Below are 14,638 nucleotides of genomic sequence, written 5' to 3' on the forward strand. Positions count from 1 at the left end.
CACTCCTGTAGAACATGTAGGCATGTTCTACAAAGAGGAAGTAATTGGGAAGTGTAACTGATCAGTAATAGTAAACAATGCTATTTACCTATTGCTATATTGCTCAATATAAGTCTGAAAGGTGAGAAAATTGTTGACATTTCCACAGAAACGAAGGGGAGGGTGAAAACACCACACATGGCCAGACAAAACCCAGGTGAACATTAAAGACTGGTGACATGTTATGATGAAAATGCAGATGTAGCTTTTAGCAGAATGGAGACAGAGAATTTTGGTCCCTTCCTTGGACATCAATTGGCAAGTAGGAAAAGCAAAATCAATGGAGTAGATGAGAAAGAAGAAAGAGAAGCTAAAAATGAAGAAAGTTTGAGTAACAGGTTGCAATGCCACAGTAAACAGCAAAGAGAAATCTCTCTAACAGGAAGCAGGAAAAGGAGTGTGAGTATAAAACCAATATTTATATTATAGTCCATTTAATTTAAGGGGATGATTGTGTGCTTAGATATAGATTTCATTATAAAAGTCTTAGTAACAGAAGTTTATCACGAGAAACAAATGTGTTTCTCTGTAAAAAATAATAATAATAATAATTCTTATGATAGTCTCAGAAGCCCTATTTAGCACTATTTATTATTTATGGCTCTTTTATGGTTAATTATGGACTGCACAGGCTTGGCAATAATTTACAAGTCCCAAGAAACTTAAAAGTTTAGCTATCACCCGGGAAGCAGAAGACTCCCAGAGGCAGCTTGCCAAGATTAGAACTTTTATCACAGACAAGAATGAAGCCTCAAATACAACAGTTGATTACACACTGCAGTGCAAAGAAACCAGAGACTTGTGCAATTATTCCCAGGGTTTAAACTCTAGGCTTCTTCTTCTAGTCAATTCACAGCTATTTACTGAGCAGCTTGGTGGCCTTGGGCACTACTTTCACAGCAGCTCTCTCTAACCCAGGGTGTCAAACTTGTGCACTGGCCACACCCACCCCCAGTTTAGCAAAGGAGAGGGGAAGTCACGATATGTCACGTGACGACAACATGACACCATGAGTTTGAACCCGGGCTCTAACCACTTCCACTCTTAGCATATCATTCAAATATAGGCTAACTGCATTTTAAAATAAACACCTAATCATGGTTTCAACTTGTGATTACCCCTGTCCATAAATGGCAGCTGATTTTCTTTCTTGCAATAATTTTATTACACATGACAATTAAAAACATAAAAACCAATACACATTTTTAAAAGGGGATAAAATGAAAAAAATAGGTTCAGAAAATAAAGAAGAAAGACAGAAGAAAGAAAAAATTAAGAAAGAATAAGAAAAGAGGTATGTAAAGAAATGGTTTTGCCCTTCATCAGAAGCATAAATAATTTTAGTAATTTATCGCCTTCTCTGGAATTAAGATAATTAAATGCACTCACGCCTTTCTACGTCCATGCATATGTAGCCTAAACAGCTGCATGTATACAATTTTCATAAATAGCATAAATACAGAGTAACAGAGTTGGAAGGGATCATGTAGTCCAACCCTCCACCCAAGCAGACCCTACACCATTTCGGACAGATGGCAGTCCAGTCTCTTCTTGAAAGCTTCCAGTGATGAAGCTTCCACAACTTCTGAAGACAAGCAAGACATTGGTTGATTGTTCTCACTGTCAAAAAATTTCTCCCTATTTCCAGGTTGAATCTCTCCTTGTTCAGTTTCCATCCATTATTCCTTGTCTGGCCTTCAGGTGCTTTGTAAAATAGTTTGACCCCTTCCTCTCTGTGGCATCCCCTCAAATATTGGAATGCTGATATCATGTCTCCCCTGGTCTTTCTCTTCACTAGACTAGCCATGCAATGTAAAACCTGCTCTTGCAGATGTTAGACACACACACAGAGACACACAGGTCTGCTCTCAAGTCCTGCAACCACTTTGCATTGGTGTTACATGTTTTTCCTTTCTCCCATATGTTCCTCCAGTACTGTTCAATTTCTGCTGTTGGTGATGCTGATGTTACTACAGTATATTATTGCCCTGCAGTAGGGAATACACCTTGGATGGTTCTATGGAGAGCAAGGCATTTATCTTCTTGGCCTCTGCTTCTCTAATGTATCTCCTAGCCTGGGTAGCCACTGCTGTTTAGCAGTTTCAAGGCTTAAAATAGAACCAGGCCCATGTATTTTTTCAGAAGCCAAGTCTTATCTTCATACCTTTCTATAATTCTGCCAATTATTAACCTCTCTCTGAGTTGCCTTGATCTTAGCCTCTAATCTCATTTTCTGGAGAAGTATGAACTGCTGTTCTTCTTGATTGTGTGGCTAAGCAAATCCAGGATGACAGCAGCTGCAGTGTATACCAGTTTATTGGTTTAAGTTATTGTGGCAGTAGGGATTATTGTGAGGGTATCTGATGGTACTTTTTCACTGAGTCTTGGTAACTGGTCTTATGTGTTGATCGTAGCTAGCTTATCTATGATCTTATGCCGCATACCAGCTGTTATGCTCTATAATGGAGAGCGTGGTAGTGATGTTCCAACTTTAAGGGTTGGCTGCACATCCAGTTGTTCTTCTTGAATATGGGATGTAATGTGTAGTAAGTCTATCTCAAATTGTGAAAGCATCTTCCTCTTCACTATGTTGAAGTGATGAGTAACTAGCTGTTTCTCAGTTAGTGAAAGATACAGGTTTTCTATCCTCCATAGTTGCTTCATACATTTCATATATCCTCTCTTATTAGGTCTATTATTAGAGAAGCATTCCACCAATTTTGGGTTCTCTTGTCCATGAATAGCTTGTTTCAGTAGCCCATTTCAATAGCCCATTTATCATCAGATTGTCCTGTTTCAAACCTGATTAATCAGTGTGGCATCCAATTATATAACTCTCCTATTTTGTAGGACCCTATAAGTAAGGTAGATTAGTTCTGCACCCCAGTCTCCCAAATTGAAGGCAGCCTTCTAGCCATACCCTATTGAGCTGTATGTTATATGTACATGTGTATATGTATACAAGTATATGGGTGTGTGGGTGTTTATTCCCTTTTTACCATGTGTGTGTGTGTGTGTGTGTGTGTGTATGTATGTTCCCTTATCCTGTATCTTCCTCAATTTCAGGTTCTCTAACAGGTACTGTGCAGGCTCTTAGCCGTTCCTAACACTGCATTCTTCTGGACAGACAGCTCTGATTTTGTCATTCCTGGGATCTGTTGGAGCCTCTCCCATTTAGAAGTCATAGTCTGAGTGTTTCTACGACCACTAGGACTACTTTGGCCTTTACTTTTACATCCTCTCCTGTCCTCCTTCAGGCCCTGGTATTTCTCCAGTATCTCATACGCCTTCTTCCTGATGTTGTTATCAGTTACCATAGCTACAACTATTAAACTGCTGTCTTTAGGTCTTTATCTGGCTGCTTGTCTGTCTGGATTTGGATTTGGAAATGCCACAAGACCTTAGTCCTCTTACTTTCCACAATCTTCTGTGGAATCTCCCATTGAATCTTAGACCAGCCTAGTCCCTATTCTGTACAAATGTTCCTATACATCAACTACTTCGTTGTGCCATTCAGTGTATACTGTACCTGCCCCCCCCCTCCACTATATGCAGAGATAACCCAACATAGTGAAAGGGAGATATATATACATATATATATCTTTTAAAAGGAAGAGACAGCTGCGATCTCACATTGCTCCTGGAAGCACGAAGCCGAGAACACCAGCCTGAAGATGACGAATGAGACTTCGTCGAAACGTTGCCAAGACACTTCCAATTTTACGTGGGAGAAGACCTGAATAACCAAAGACCTACATACAAACACCCGCGAAAACCTGAGAAAACATATATATATGTATATATATATAGAGAGAGAGACAGAGACAGAGACAGAGACAGAGACAGAGACAGAGACAGAGACAGAGAGACAGAGAGACAGAGACAGAGACAGAGACAGAGACAGAGACAGAGACAGAGACAGAGACAGAGACAGAGAGAGAGTGTGTGTTAATGGGAAGCAATAGTGGATATCAGGCACAACAGTGAGAGCAAGAGGGGTCTGGGGAGCTCTACAGTTGCATATCTTTTCATCCAATTTATGAAGAAAATTTGCAGTAAGTTTATAAGCAAAAAAGAAACTAGGATAGTAAGAGCAATTTCTTCTCTCCCAAGTTGGACATTCCAAGTACTCCTGGATTTTCTTCCAAACAGACAGTAACAGAAAAACAGCTCACCAAGAATTATTTGCTCTCCAATTACTGCTCAGACCTGAGTTTTAAAACAACTCCAGTGATGTTTCATCTATATGTTCAGTGAAGGTTCATTACCACTTTACTTATTCTGAACTGATAGGCTTTTCTCATGAAGTTTATTTCACTGCTCACCATAATAGCCCTGTTCTGTTCTGTCCCATCCCGTCCTGTCCTGTCCTGCCCTGTCCATAGAAATCCATTACTTTCATTAGATAAAAATAGCATTGTGGCATTGCAGTGCAAGCTCCACCCTTTAGGGCCATGTATGTAATGTAATATGTTCCAAAGAGACAGCCATAAAGCTGTTGATGTCATTCTGACATCCCATTCCCCTGCAGATACTGATTTTTATTTTATTCTTTTCTGTACCAAAATATATGCCAGAAAACAAACACATGTCTTGTAGATAACCCAAAGTTAGAGACAAATGCATACATTTCCAAGATGCCTGATATTCTGCCCATGCTGTACCATTGGACAGAGTGGGCATACTCCAAATCCCATTAGTCAAACAATGTCACCTGATGGGGCCCAGGAAGTAGGCACCTGCCCACTGAAATAACATCCCCAAAGATCCAAGACCCTACCTTTAAAAAATCCTTGTGTTTTCCTTGGTTTCCTTGTGAAATGGCTTGTTTCATGTGAATAAAGACTGCATTTGTGCCTGAAGCTTGAAAGTAATACCATTACTGTTTCCCCAAACAAAAAGAAAGGTAATAAGAGTAAGTGTGCCTGGGGAGGTATTTGGCAAAATTCTGTCTGACAAAGTTGAAGAAGTGACGATGAAACAGAAGTTGTGGAGTTGAGTGCTGCCCAGCGTTGGACAGCAATCTGCACCCACATTTTTGGGTTAGGTTACTTCATCTGGTACCAGATCACCAGGCAAATGATTAAATCATGATCCAGGCATATCATATTGTTTGAGGGTATATTTTACTCAGTTAAAATACAAAAAATGTTAAAGCAAAAAAAATTAGATAGAGGATCTGATGCAGCTGCTGCTTTGTTGCCTTTCTAAAATAAAGAACTAAATATGAAATATATTCACAATTTCATAATTAAGCATCAGCTTCATATTAGTCACCAGTCACTTGTTTATCTAATTTTTCTAGATGACTCATCTACTAGATAAATCTAAGAACTCAGATGTCACAATACATGTCTGTTCCTAGTTTTGGACTTTAAAATGTACAGTAGCATATTTCTATCATCATCACCAACATTACCATCACTATAATCTTACATATGATGACCTAATGTGATCAAGCATTTGAATAGTTTTCTTGAAACATCAAAAAAGATCTGACAGAGATGCCAGATATCTAAACCTAATCTAAAACAAGGGGGAAATAATCTGCTAGTATTTGTAAGTGGGAAGTACAGCATTGTTCACAGTTTAACTTTAGGTGTGATATTAACATATATGTCACGTAGAACTGTATATGTGTGTGTGTGTGTGTGTGTGTGTATATATATATATTATTGGCAGCTAGCATATAAACAGCTATAGTAATATATATATATTACTATAGCTGTTTATATGCTAGCTGCCAATAAGGGATATTCATAAAAGAACCCGTTATCTTCAAGTTAAATTTCTCATTTTCCAAATGTGACATTATCTTATAAAAAGAACTTTGTGAAATACAATTTTTACTGCTGGCTGTTCATGATAGGGCACACTTTTGGTTTCATTATTTTCTGCCAAACATTCTGCAACCAGCAAACTGAATAAAGCATTAACCCTCATATATGCTGCCGCCTCCCAAGTGGTATGAAAGTAATCTATCAATCTTCTTCACTAGATCCAATTTCCCTGAAATGAGTATGTAATTGCAGCCTGTTTTTATATAAATCTGTGTCTTGCATTAAACATTTATGCCATATATACAATGGGCAGAAAACACAGGGCTATGTACAACTCTAATGAAAGTTTAATTGCAATGTAACAGTATTAAGTTTACACTAAATGTAATGAGGAGACAGAAAAGGGGGCAAGGTTCTTGGGTATAAACCTAGGTTCAAACCATTTCTGACAGATAATTATATAAAAGAGGATACAGTATTTTCATGTCTCTGAAAATTTATTGCTAATGGTGAAAATACATAGTTTTGTGCAGCAAACAGATGGACAAGGAAGCATCTAGTGATGTGTGCAGTTCAGTCCAAATGGAGCTAGAAGATATATCCAGCAAAATTGCAGATCTAGACAAGTGGAGAAAGATTTTCAACGTTCGTGGGTAAGGTTTTTTTCCTGTATAATTTTACGAGTACTAAAAATTAGATTGCTTTTAAGGTCAAGGTTTTATGGAAATAAGACCCACGTAATTTATGAAGATTTTTTTGTAAACATGTTTCGGACTGGAATGTTCCCTATATGCTGTATTAAGAGGTGAAGTGGTTTGATACAGAATGGTAATCTTTATGATTATATGTGCATAAGCTATTCATTTGCTAGATGGCTATTTTCAACTGTATTTTTCTCCACAGGTTGGAGATCACTCACAGAACCTTTCAGGTAAGTGTCCTCCATACTTTTCCAGTATGTTGATCAGGTTGATCTTTGATCTCACATAAAATTGAATGTATCAGTAGATTAATCTTGCCATCAACAACTACTCATAAAAATAGCCTGTGAACCTAAGGGAGATGATAAGAGTTTTCATTTGTGCAATAAATCAAAGAAACTATTCAAACGGGCACTCAAAAATGTTTCCAGACAGAGCTGTTTCTCAATTTTTGTAAGTTTAAATGCATTTTAGAAACCTTTGCATATTTAGATGTCTTATTTATTACTACTAGGGCATTTTAAGAGAAAAAAAATCTAATCCAGTTTTTCTGTATCAATTTCTAAAGCATTCTTAAAGTAAACTAGACATTTGTTTTTCTAAAAATATAGATATGCTTTAGATAACTACACAATTCTGTCTTTCTCCAGCACTGAATCAACACATTTATGGTTCTATTTTTACAAATAAGACAGCATCCCTTTCTATAATATTTGTGGTCTAAGAATGATAGTTAAAAAGGAATAAGTGTCCAGTCTATACAGTAGCAATACAGCAAAAAAAATTCATATGGACATTTTGCATTAAAAATGAAGGGAATCTCATTGAGAGAGTTTTGATTAGAATTGTATGCATAACTGCTGGTAAGAAGATCAGAAGCCACACACACAAACATATAATATACATATTTGTGTTTTCTCATCTTTTATTTTTCTCTATCTTTTTTTGCTTTGTCTCTTCCTCTTTTTTCCTTTTCACATTTATTTTCACATTTACATTTCATTTCCTCTCTTTGCTTTTTCACATTTACTTTACTGTATTTTTCTTTGAATGTAATTCTTATTATGTCATAAAATCTTTTAATAAAACTATTTTTAAAAAAACAATGCAGCAAAAAAATAACTGTCATCACTAAAATCAACCTGAAAGTGAAGAAGTGAGTTTAATTATGAATGGAGAGACTACGATGTATTTCAAAAAGTATGACTTGGTCATCTAGGTTATGTATATGCGCGAAAGTGGAAAATCATAGTTGGTATGGTTTACAGTTCAATCCTACTGATGGCCAAAAAAAAGATGAAGAATTTGGTGTGTTTTGCAGGGAAAAGTGCACCATTCTGAATAAATGTGATAAGGAGGAAATTATTCTGTTATGCAATAATGGATGGGAGAGAAAAAAATCAGGACTTGAAAACTGATAACTGCTTTGTTGCCTGATGTTTTGAAATCTTGATTTAAGTGTAAATCTATTTACTGTATGTAAACAAATGCAAAGATTGATGACAAGTTTTGAATATGGGTCAGAATTTTGGTATTGTCAGGAAAGCATCTTGGAAAAAGGATATGAAAGAAAGGGAAAAGATTCTAGAATAAAAATAAAATGATTGCCGAAAGAGAAAGCATGAGTCTTGACTGAATAGAAAACGGATGAATTGGATGTAAAGAAAGAGGATATGAAAGCTATTTGAAAAAAAATGTGAAAAGAATTCCATTATAGAGTTCACAGAAGTGTGTGTAGTCAGGAAGACAAGTATGTTGTGATAAGCATGACTGAAATTTAGCAGCAGGATGCCCATGATTGACGCAAGCCTTTGGAAGGAACAGACTCAAAAAAAAAAAGAGAGAGAAAATGTTTGTGCTGTACAGACGGGAGGGGAGGTAGATGGATAGAGAGACAGAGAGACAGAAAGACAGAGATACATAGACAAAGATAGATATATGATAGATATATGATAGATAGATAGATAGATAGATAGATAGATAGATAGATAGATAGATAGATAGATATAGGCAGGCAGGCAGGTAGGCAGATAGAGATGACAGACAGACAGATTTTGGTGAGATTAAAAGAAGAGAGGGGAAAGTAATGCCATTATTAAAAACCCCTCTGGACAAGCAAAAAATGTAGATGAAGCCTTTCTGCATCTGATGTACTTCTTTCAAAGTGGCATACAATAGTGATAATGAGAGATACATAGACAGATCTCCAAAATGCTGAAGAGAAATAAGCCCCTCCTTCTACAGGAAATGGAAGGAGGGGCTTATAACCAATGATATACTAGGTAGTATCCATAATATGTAGGAGTTTTGTCAGAAAGGCCAAATTTCAGAATGAGCTGAGGCCTGTAAGAGATATCGAAAGCTACAGTGTGTTCTATGACTAAGTTAGAAACAAATGGACACCCAGAGGCTATAGTTCCATTGGGACGAAAATAGAATTCCTTAACTTCTATTTTGCGCCTGTCTTCTCTCTGAAGAGAAAGAGCATTAGCTTTATTTTCATTCTGCATTGGATGAAGGAGAAAACTGCAGCATAGGATACACAAGGAGAGGGCAAGGGACAACTTAGCTGACTTAAATGAAGGAAATAATGAAGGTGATCATTATTTGAGAACTTCCAGAGGGCTTGTACAAACCCCAGATGAACAAAAATAGGAAAAAAGAAGAACCGAGAAAATAGAAATCTGTCAGCGTATTTGGATGTGGTTGGATAGACAGGAGCTAGTAAAGGTTTTGCTGCAAATTAATCATGCTGGAATAGTAGCATTACTACTTTAGTAGATCAGAAAACTATACGCGTATTATATCTGGAGCTCAGCCAAACCTTCAGCTAAGTTGCTCCTGATATGCTCCTTAATACAATGGTAAAGCATGGCTAGATGATACTACTGTTGATGGACTGATAATTGTCTAAGATACTGTACCCAAGCATCCTTGTTAATAGTTCCATTTCAGCTAGGAGGGAGATATCAAATAGAGTGCCATAGAATGTGTAATGGATTCTAAGCTATTCAGTATCTTCATCAGTGACTGAAATGGGGGAGTTAAGCAGTTCCTGATCAGCTATGCAGATAGTACAAAACTCCTGCAGCTGGATAATACTTTAACAGGAAGAGATTTGAACTGTGGGCTGAAATGAACAGCATGGAATTCTTAATCTCGGAAGGAAAAATGAAAAGCAGAAATACAGAATTTATTTATTTATTTATTTATTTATTTATTTATTTATTTATTTATTTATTTATTTGCTTATTTGCTTATTTGCTTATTTGCTTATTTATTTATTTATTACATATATTAACCATCCATCTTATTACAGGGTGATTCTATAGAATGTAGAGATCTACCTTGGCAATAGTGCATGTGAAAAGTATCCGGTGTCCTTATCAACCACAAGTTAAACCTTAGCTTGCAGTGTAACGCAGCTGCCAAAAGGCAAATGCTAATATGGAGTGCATTAACAAAAACATTGGTCCTGATCACAGTAACTGTTCACTCTAATTTCACCCAGTCAGACCCTATTTGAAATAAATGTCCACTTCTGGGCATCACAATTTGAAAAGGATAGTGATGAATTAGATAGCAATAGCATTTAAGACTCATATACTGCTTCACAGTGCTTTACAATCCTCTCTAAGTGGTTTACAGAGTCAGCATATTTCCCTCAACAATCTGGATCCACATTTAACCAACCTCAGAAGGATAGAAGGCTGAATCAACCTTGAGATGGCTAGGATTGAACTGTCAAACGGCTGGCAATCGGCAGTCAGCAGAAGTAGCCTATAGTACTGCATTCTAACCACTAAGCCACCCCGGCTCATGAGTAGTGCTATGCCTTTTTAATTGTGTTTGTAAAGAGAGGATCCATCCCTTTTGTTGGAAAAATGGCATTATTGTTCCTTTGTTTAAAAGGGGGGGAGATAATAAGAGGCAATAGAAAAACTACACATGGAGTAATTCATTAAATATTTTTGGGCAGGGATTTTGCATAATTCTGACTTAGTAAGTATAAGTAGTGACAATACCAATACTTGGACAAGCAGTGCAGGTTTACGCCTAAAAGGAGGTCATAGACCAATTTTAACTCTTCAGCAGTTCAGTGAGAAATGCATGAATATTGTATATTTGTTGATTTAGAAAAACATGAAGAACTGAATAGCCTTGAATTATGGAAATTTTTGCATGTATTAAACATTGGTTGATGAATGCAATAGGGTAATATTTTTGAGAGTAAAACAGAATGCCTAGCAAACAGTTTTGAGCAAGATGTAATGTATTATGTTACCTTGCTAGTTTAATGTATTTATAGATAAATGTATTGGGACTCTATAAATGAATTATAATTCCTTAACCTTAATTACCTTAATAACCATAATGTTTAATAACATTAAACAAACAAGTCTAATATGTGATAATGTTAGAGTTGTGTTCATGGGGACCTGAATGAATGTGTACTTTGAATACAAATGATGCAATTTTGCTGGTAGAAAATTCAAATGATTTGCAAATGTTAAATGAATTGTGTGATGCAATGAGGAATATGGATCTAAAACGTAATATATCAAAAGCCATGATAGTTGTTGTTTCTGATCTTTGTATAATGTAGCTTACTCTGAAAAGAAATAATATGTATGAATGTACTGTATGCATAAATACACATTTCTATACACATAAATCATTTAGAAATACCTTCAAATTTGATAGATGGACTTCTTATATGAGATCAGGGCGAGAGCACATTTAAAAAAAAAAAAATCCACCAAAATCAGCCAATGTTTAGGCAAGTGAACAAATATTAACAGAATGGGTGTATAAACCATGCATATGGCTGTTTTAGAATAAACAGCAAAATTGAGATCTACTTAGTTCAGTAGAGCAGCATTACTCTTTATCCATATAAATATACTGCATATCAGGGGTGAAATGCTCCCGGTTCGGACTGGCTCGGGCAAGTAGGTAGTGATGGCGGTGGGCAGTTCGGAGAACCAGTAGCAAAAATCCCTTCCCCCCCCCCGACCCCAGCCTCCAGCTTGCTTACCTTAGCTGCTGGTCACAACGCCTGCTTTGCTTCGCTTGCTGTAATCCCTGCAATCCATTGCATCAGCAAGCAACTGAATCTCTCTGCCTGCAATCAAGCTCATCGGTGAGCAGTTCTATCTGCCTGCCTGCCTGCCTGCCTGCCTGTAAGTTTTTTTCCCCTTTGCGAGATTTAAAAAAAATAGTTAATTGGGGTTTTTTTTAGTTGTTCTTTTTTTAGACATAGCCATTTAAAGTTTAGGAAGTTTTAAATTTAGCTGCTTTTATATAAAAATAAAAAGAAAAGAAAAGAAAATAATATTTGTGCAGGTTTCTGAGATTTTGTGTGTTTCTGTAGGGTTTCACTCTAACTACACAAACATACAAAATCTCACAAAGCTGTATGTGGAATTTTGTGTGTGTAAAGTGTGAAAGTTGGTTTTTTGGACTTTTTGTGGCTGTGTGAGGTTCCTGCTTGTTGCAGGGGCCATTTTAGGTCTAGCACAGCTGCTTTTACATTGTGGGTGAACCTGTTGTGTTGTGTTGTGTTGTGTTGTGTTGTGTTGTGTGTGTAAAGTGTGAAAGTTGGTTTTTTGGACTTTTTGTGGCTGTGTGAGGTTCCTGCTTGTTGCAGGGGCCATTTTGGGGGCCATTTTAGCACAGCTGCTTTTACATTGTGTGAGCCAGTTGTGTTGTGTTGTGTGTGTGTAAAATGTGAAAGTTGGTTTTTTGGGCTTTTTGTGGCTATGAGAGGTTCCTGCTTGTTCCAGGGGGCATTTTGGGTCTAGCATAGCTGCTTTTACATTGTGGGTGAGCCAGTTGTGTTGTGTTGTGTTTTGTATGTTAAAAAAGGGCAAAGAAGTAACATTGACCTGGCCACACCCACATGACCAACAAGCCACGCCCACCCAGTCACCTGACCAACAAGCCATGCTCACTAATTAAGCCACGCCCACAGAACCGGTAGCGAAAATTTTTAGATTTCACCCCTGCTGCATATGGCTCATAATCAGTCTTCACTGAAAAGCAATTTTTTTAAAAAAACTATTTAAAATAACTATTAATTTATGTGGAGACAGGAGAATCATTCAAACTTTCTGTATGAAGAACATATCTCTATTCCCAGGATTACTTTGACGTTTATTTCTAAATAAGATCATTTTTACTGAGTAATTCAGAATATTGTACTAAGTCTTGTTCTTCTTTTTAAGTGCCACCAGTCACTTGATAACTTGTGACGTCTTTCATTCTATCCGTTAGCTATGGATAGCAGACTGAAACTAAGCCAGCTCAAACGATGGGTAGGTTCTAAGTTGAGTTATATAGAAATATTGCAGGATGAAGTAAACAAGAATCAAATAGTAAGTAAGACAAATATTTGTCTTTTCTTTCTTAATACAGAAAGTAAAACTGACATGTATGCTTGGGAATTCCAGGAGTTGATTATTTTTAATTAGTTATGTTTGCTGTAGACTATAATACATGAATCAGAATATAAATGAAACAATGTATGTAGCTCAGGAGTAATGGTGAATGCTCATTCTGAGCCTCCTAACTCCAAATATTTCAATGGAATTCGCTTTGAAGGAAATTTGCTTAAGCTAACAAAGTGCCCACATTATTATTGTACCAATTGTACTTTCTGCAATGTAACAACATAATTTGCCTTTAAATTACTGTCATCTTTTTTTAAAGATATGCATCTGAAAGGATTGAATTTTCAACCGATGATTGTAATTAATACAAAAATCTTGTTATTACCTTGCAGTTAAAATGCTCTCATGTTTCTGTTTTTTCATCTTTTTCAGAAATACCAAGACTGTAAATCTGATAATGATAAAGATGCTTCTGGAACATGTCAAAATATAAATCCCTCGGAACAGAGCAGGTTTCCATTTAATACTCTATATTCAATTCCCAAAGCTGTAATCATTTCATCAGACCTAGGAGGGCATCCCATCTCATTGGAAATGGCTCTGGTAAGCAGATCTTATCAATTAAGCATGAGCTGAAACTTAATCTTGCCAGAATTAAGGAAACGGAGAATTCTTATCTAGTCACGCTGTTAGGATGAAGACTGCAGTGTGCTGCTGTTAGAATAATTAAAATAGATGTTTATGGGGAATGATCACTTAAAATGCACAAACCTGATACTTCACTAGGTATAGAGCAACATAGACATTAGAACCAGATCTCACAACAAAAGATGATGCGTCTGAAATTACATGAGTTATTTTGGTGAAGAAGAGCTTTCTCTTCTTGGCACCCTTTCCTACTAACTAGCTAGCATATAAACCAAGATTAATGAAACACAACTCCTTTGCTTGCCTAACAAGCGATGCTCAAGCAATCAAACCACATTATGATTTAATATGATGGCTTGGTTTACATAACCTGCTAAGACATAGTTGACTTCTATATTATAATCTAATTTAAAATAGACTAGCAAATCAAATGAATTTAACCACAGTACTGTGATCTCCATGATTTCATATCCCCTAATTCCAGTGCTATTACCTGTTTGTTCCTGTTGACTACCACAATCTCTGTTTGAAAGTGTACTTCCAGCACTCCTTAAATGGGCACAACTGCCTCTGTTTATTTTGTTGCTGTAGTGGAGACAGGCCGTCAAAATTATATTTAATGATCTGCCTTGTAAGGAATCGGTTTAAAGGGGTTTCAGCTCTACAGCCAGGACTAACTTGGAGCCTTATTCCCATCCTTATTTGGCTGTCTGGGACTTAAGATGTTTAACCAACAGCCAATTTCCATTGCCAAAGGCTGCAAAACAAAAGGTTGCAAGAATAGGGCATGCCATACAATTCCCTTGTTTTGGCATGGTTGCTCAGTAATATAATACATAATAATACTATTATTATATTATATTATTATAGTAATATAATACATAATAATAATACTAATATAAAACAGAAGAAATGCTGTTTACTCTCAATGACATTTTAAGGATGGTTTTATTGATTGCTTTGTGAGCTAGTGATTTTACTTTCTTTTTTCTTCTATCTCTATATAGTTTGGCTCCCAGGGATTTTTTTGTTTGTTTGTTTTTATTTGGCACTCTTTTTATTATGTCCTACAATGATT

General features: G+C 36.5%; 1 protein-coding gene across 1 annotated transcript in view; it reads left to right on the forward strand.

Annotated features, from left to right (window-relative positions):
* Positions 1–349: 349 nt before the first annotated feature.
* The window catches only part of MINDY4B (MINDY family member 4B), a 29,295-nt gene continuing 15,006 nt past the window's right edge, over positions 350–14,638 (forward strand). The window contains exons 1-4 of the mRNA XM_034440308.3: positions 350–438; positions 6,343–6,472; positions 6,723–6,750; positions 13,345–13,515. Coding sequence (XP_034296199.2) covers positions 6,360–6,472; positions 6,723–6,750; positions 13,345–13,515 — 312 coding nt within the window. The 5' untranslated portion in view covers positions 350–438; positions 6,343–6,359. The remainder of the gene's footprint in view (positions 439–6,342; positions 6,473–6,722; positions 6,751–13,344; positions 13,516–14,638) is intronic.

This window comes from Pantherophis guttatus, chromosome 6 (assembly GCF_059756535.1).
Source record: "Pantherophis guttatus breed Tessera chromosome 6, ASM5975653v1, whole genome shotgun sequence".
In the NCBI taxonomy this organism is placed as follows: domain Eukaryota; kingdom Metazoa; phylum Chordata; class Lepidosauria; order Squamata; family Colubridae; genus Pantherophis; species Pantherophis guttatus.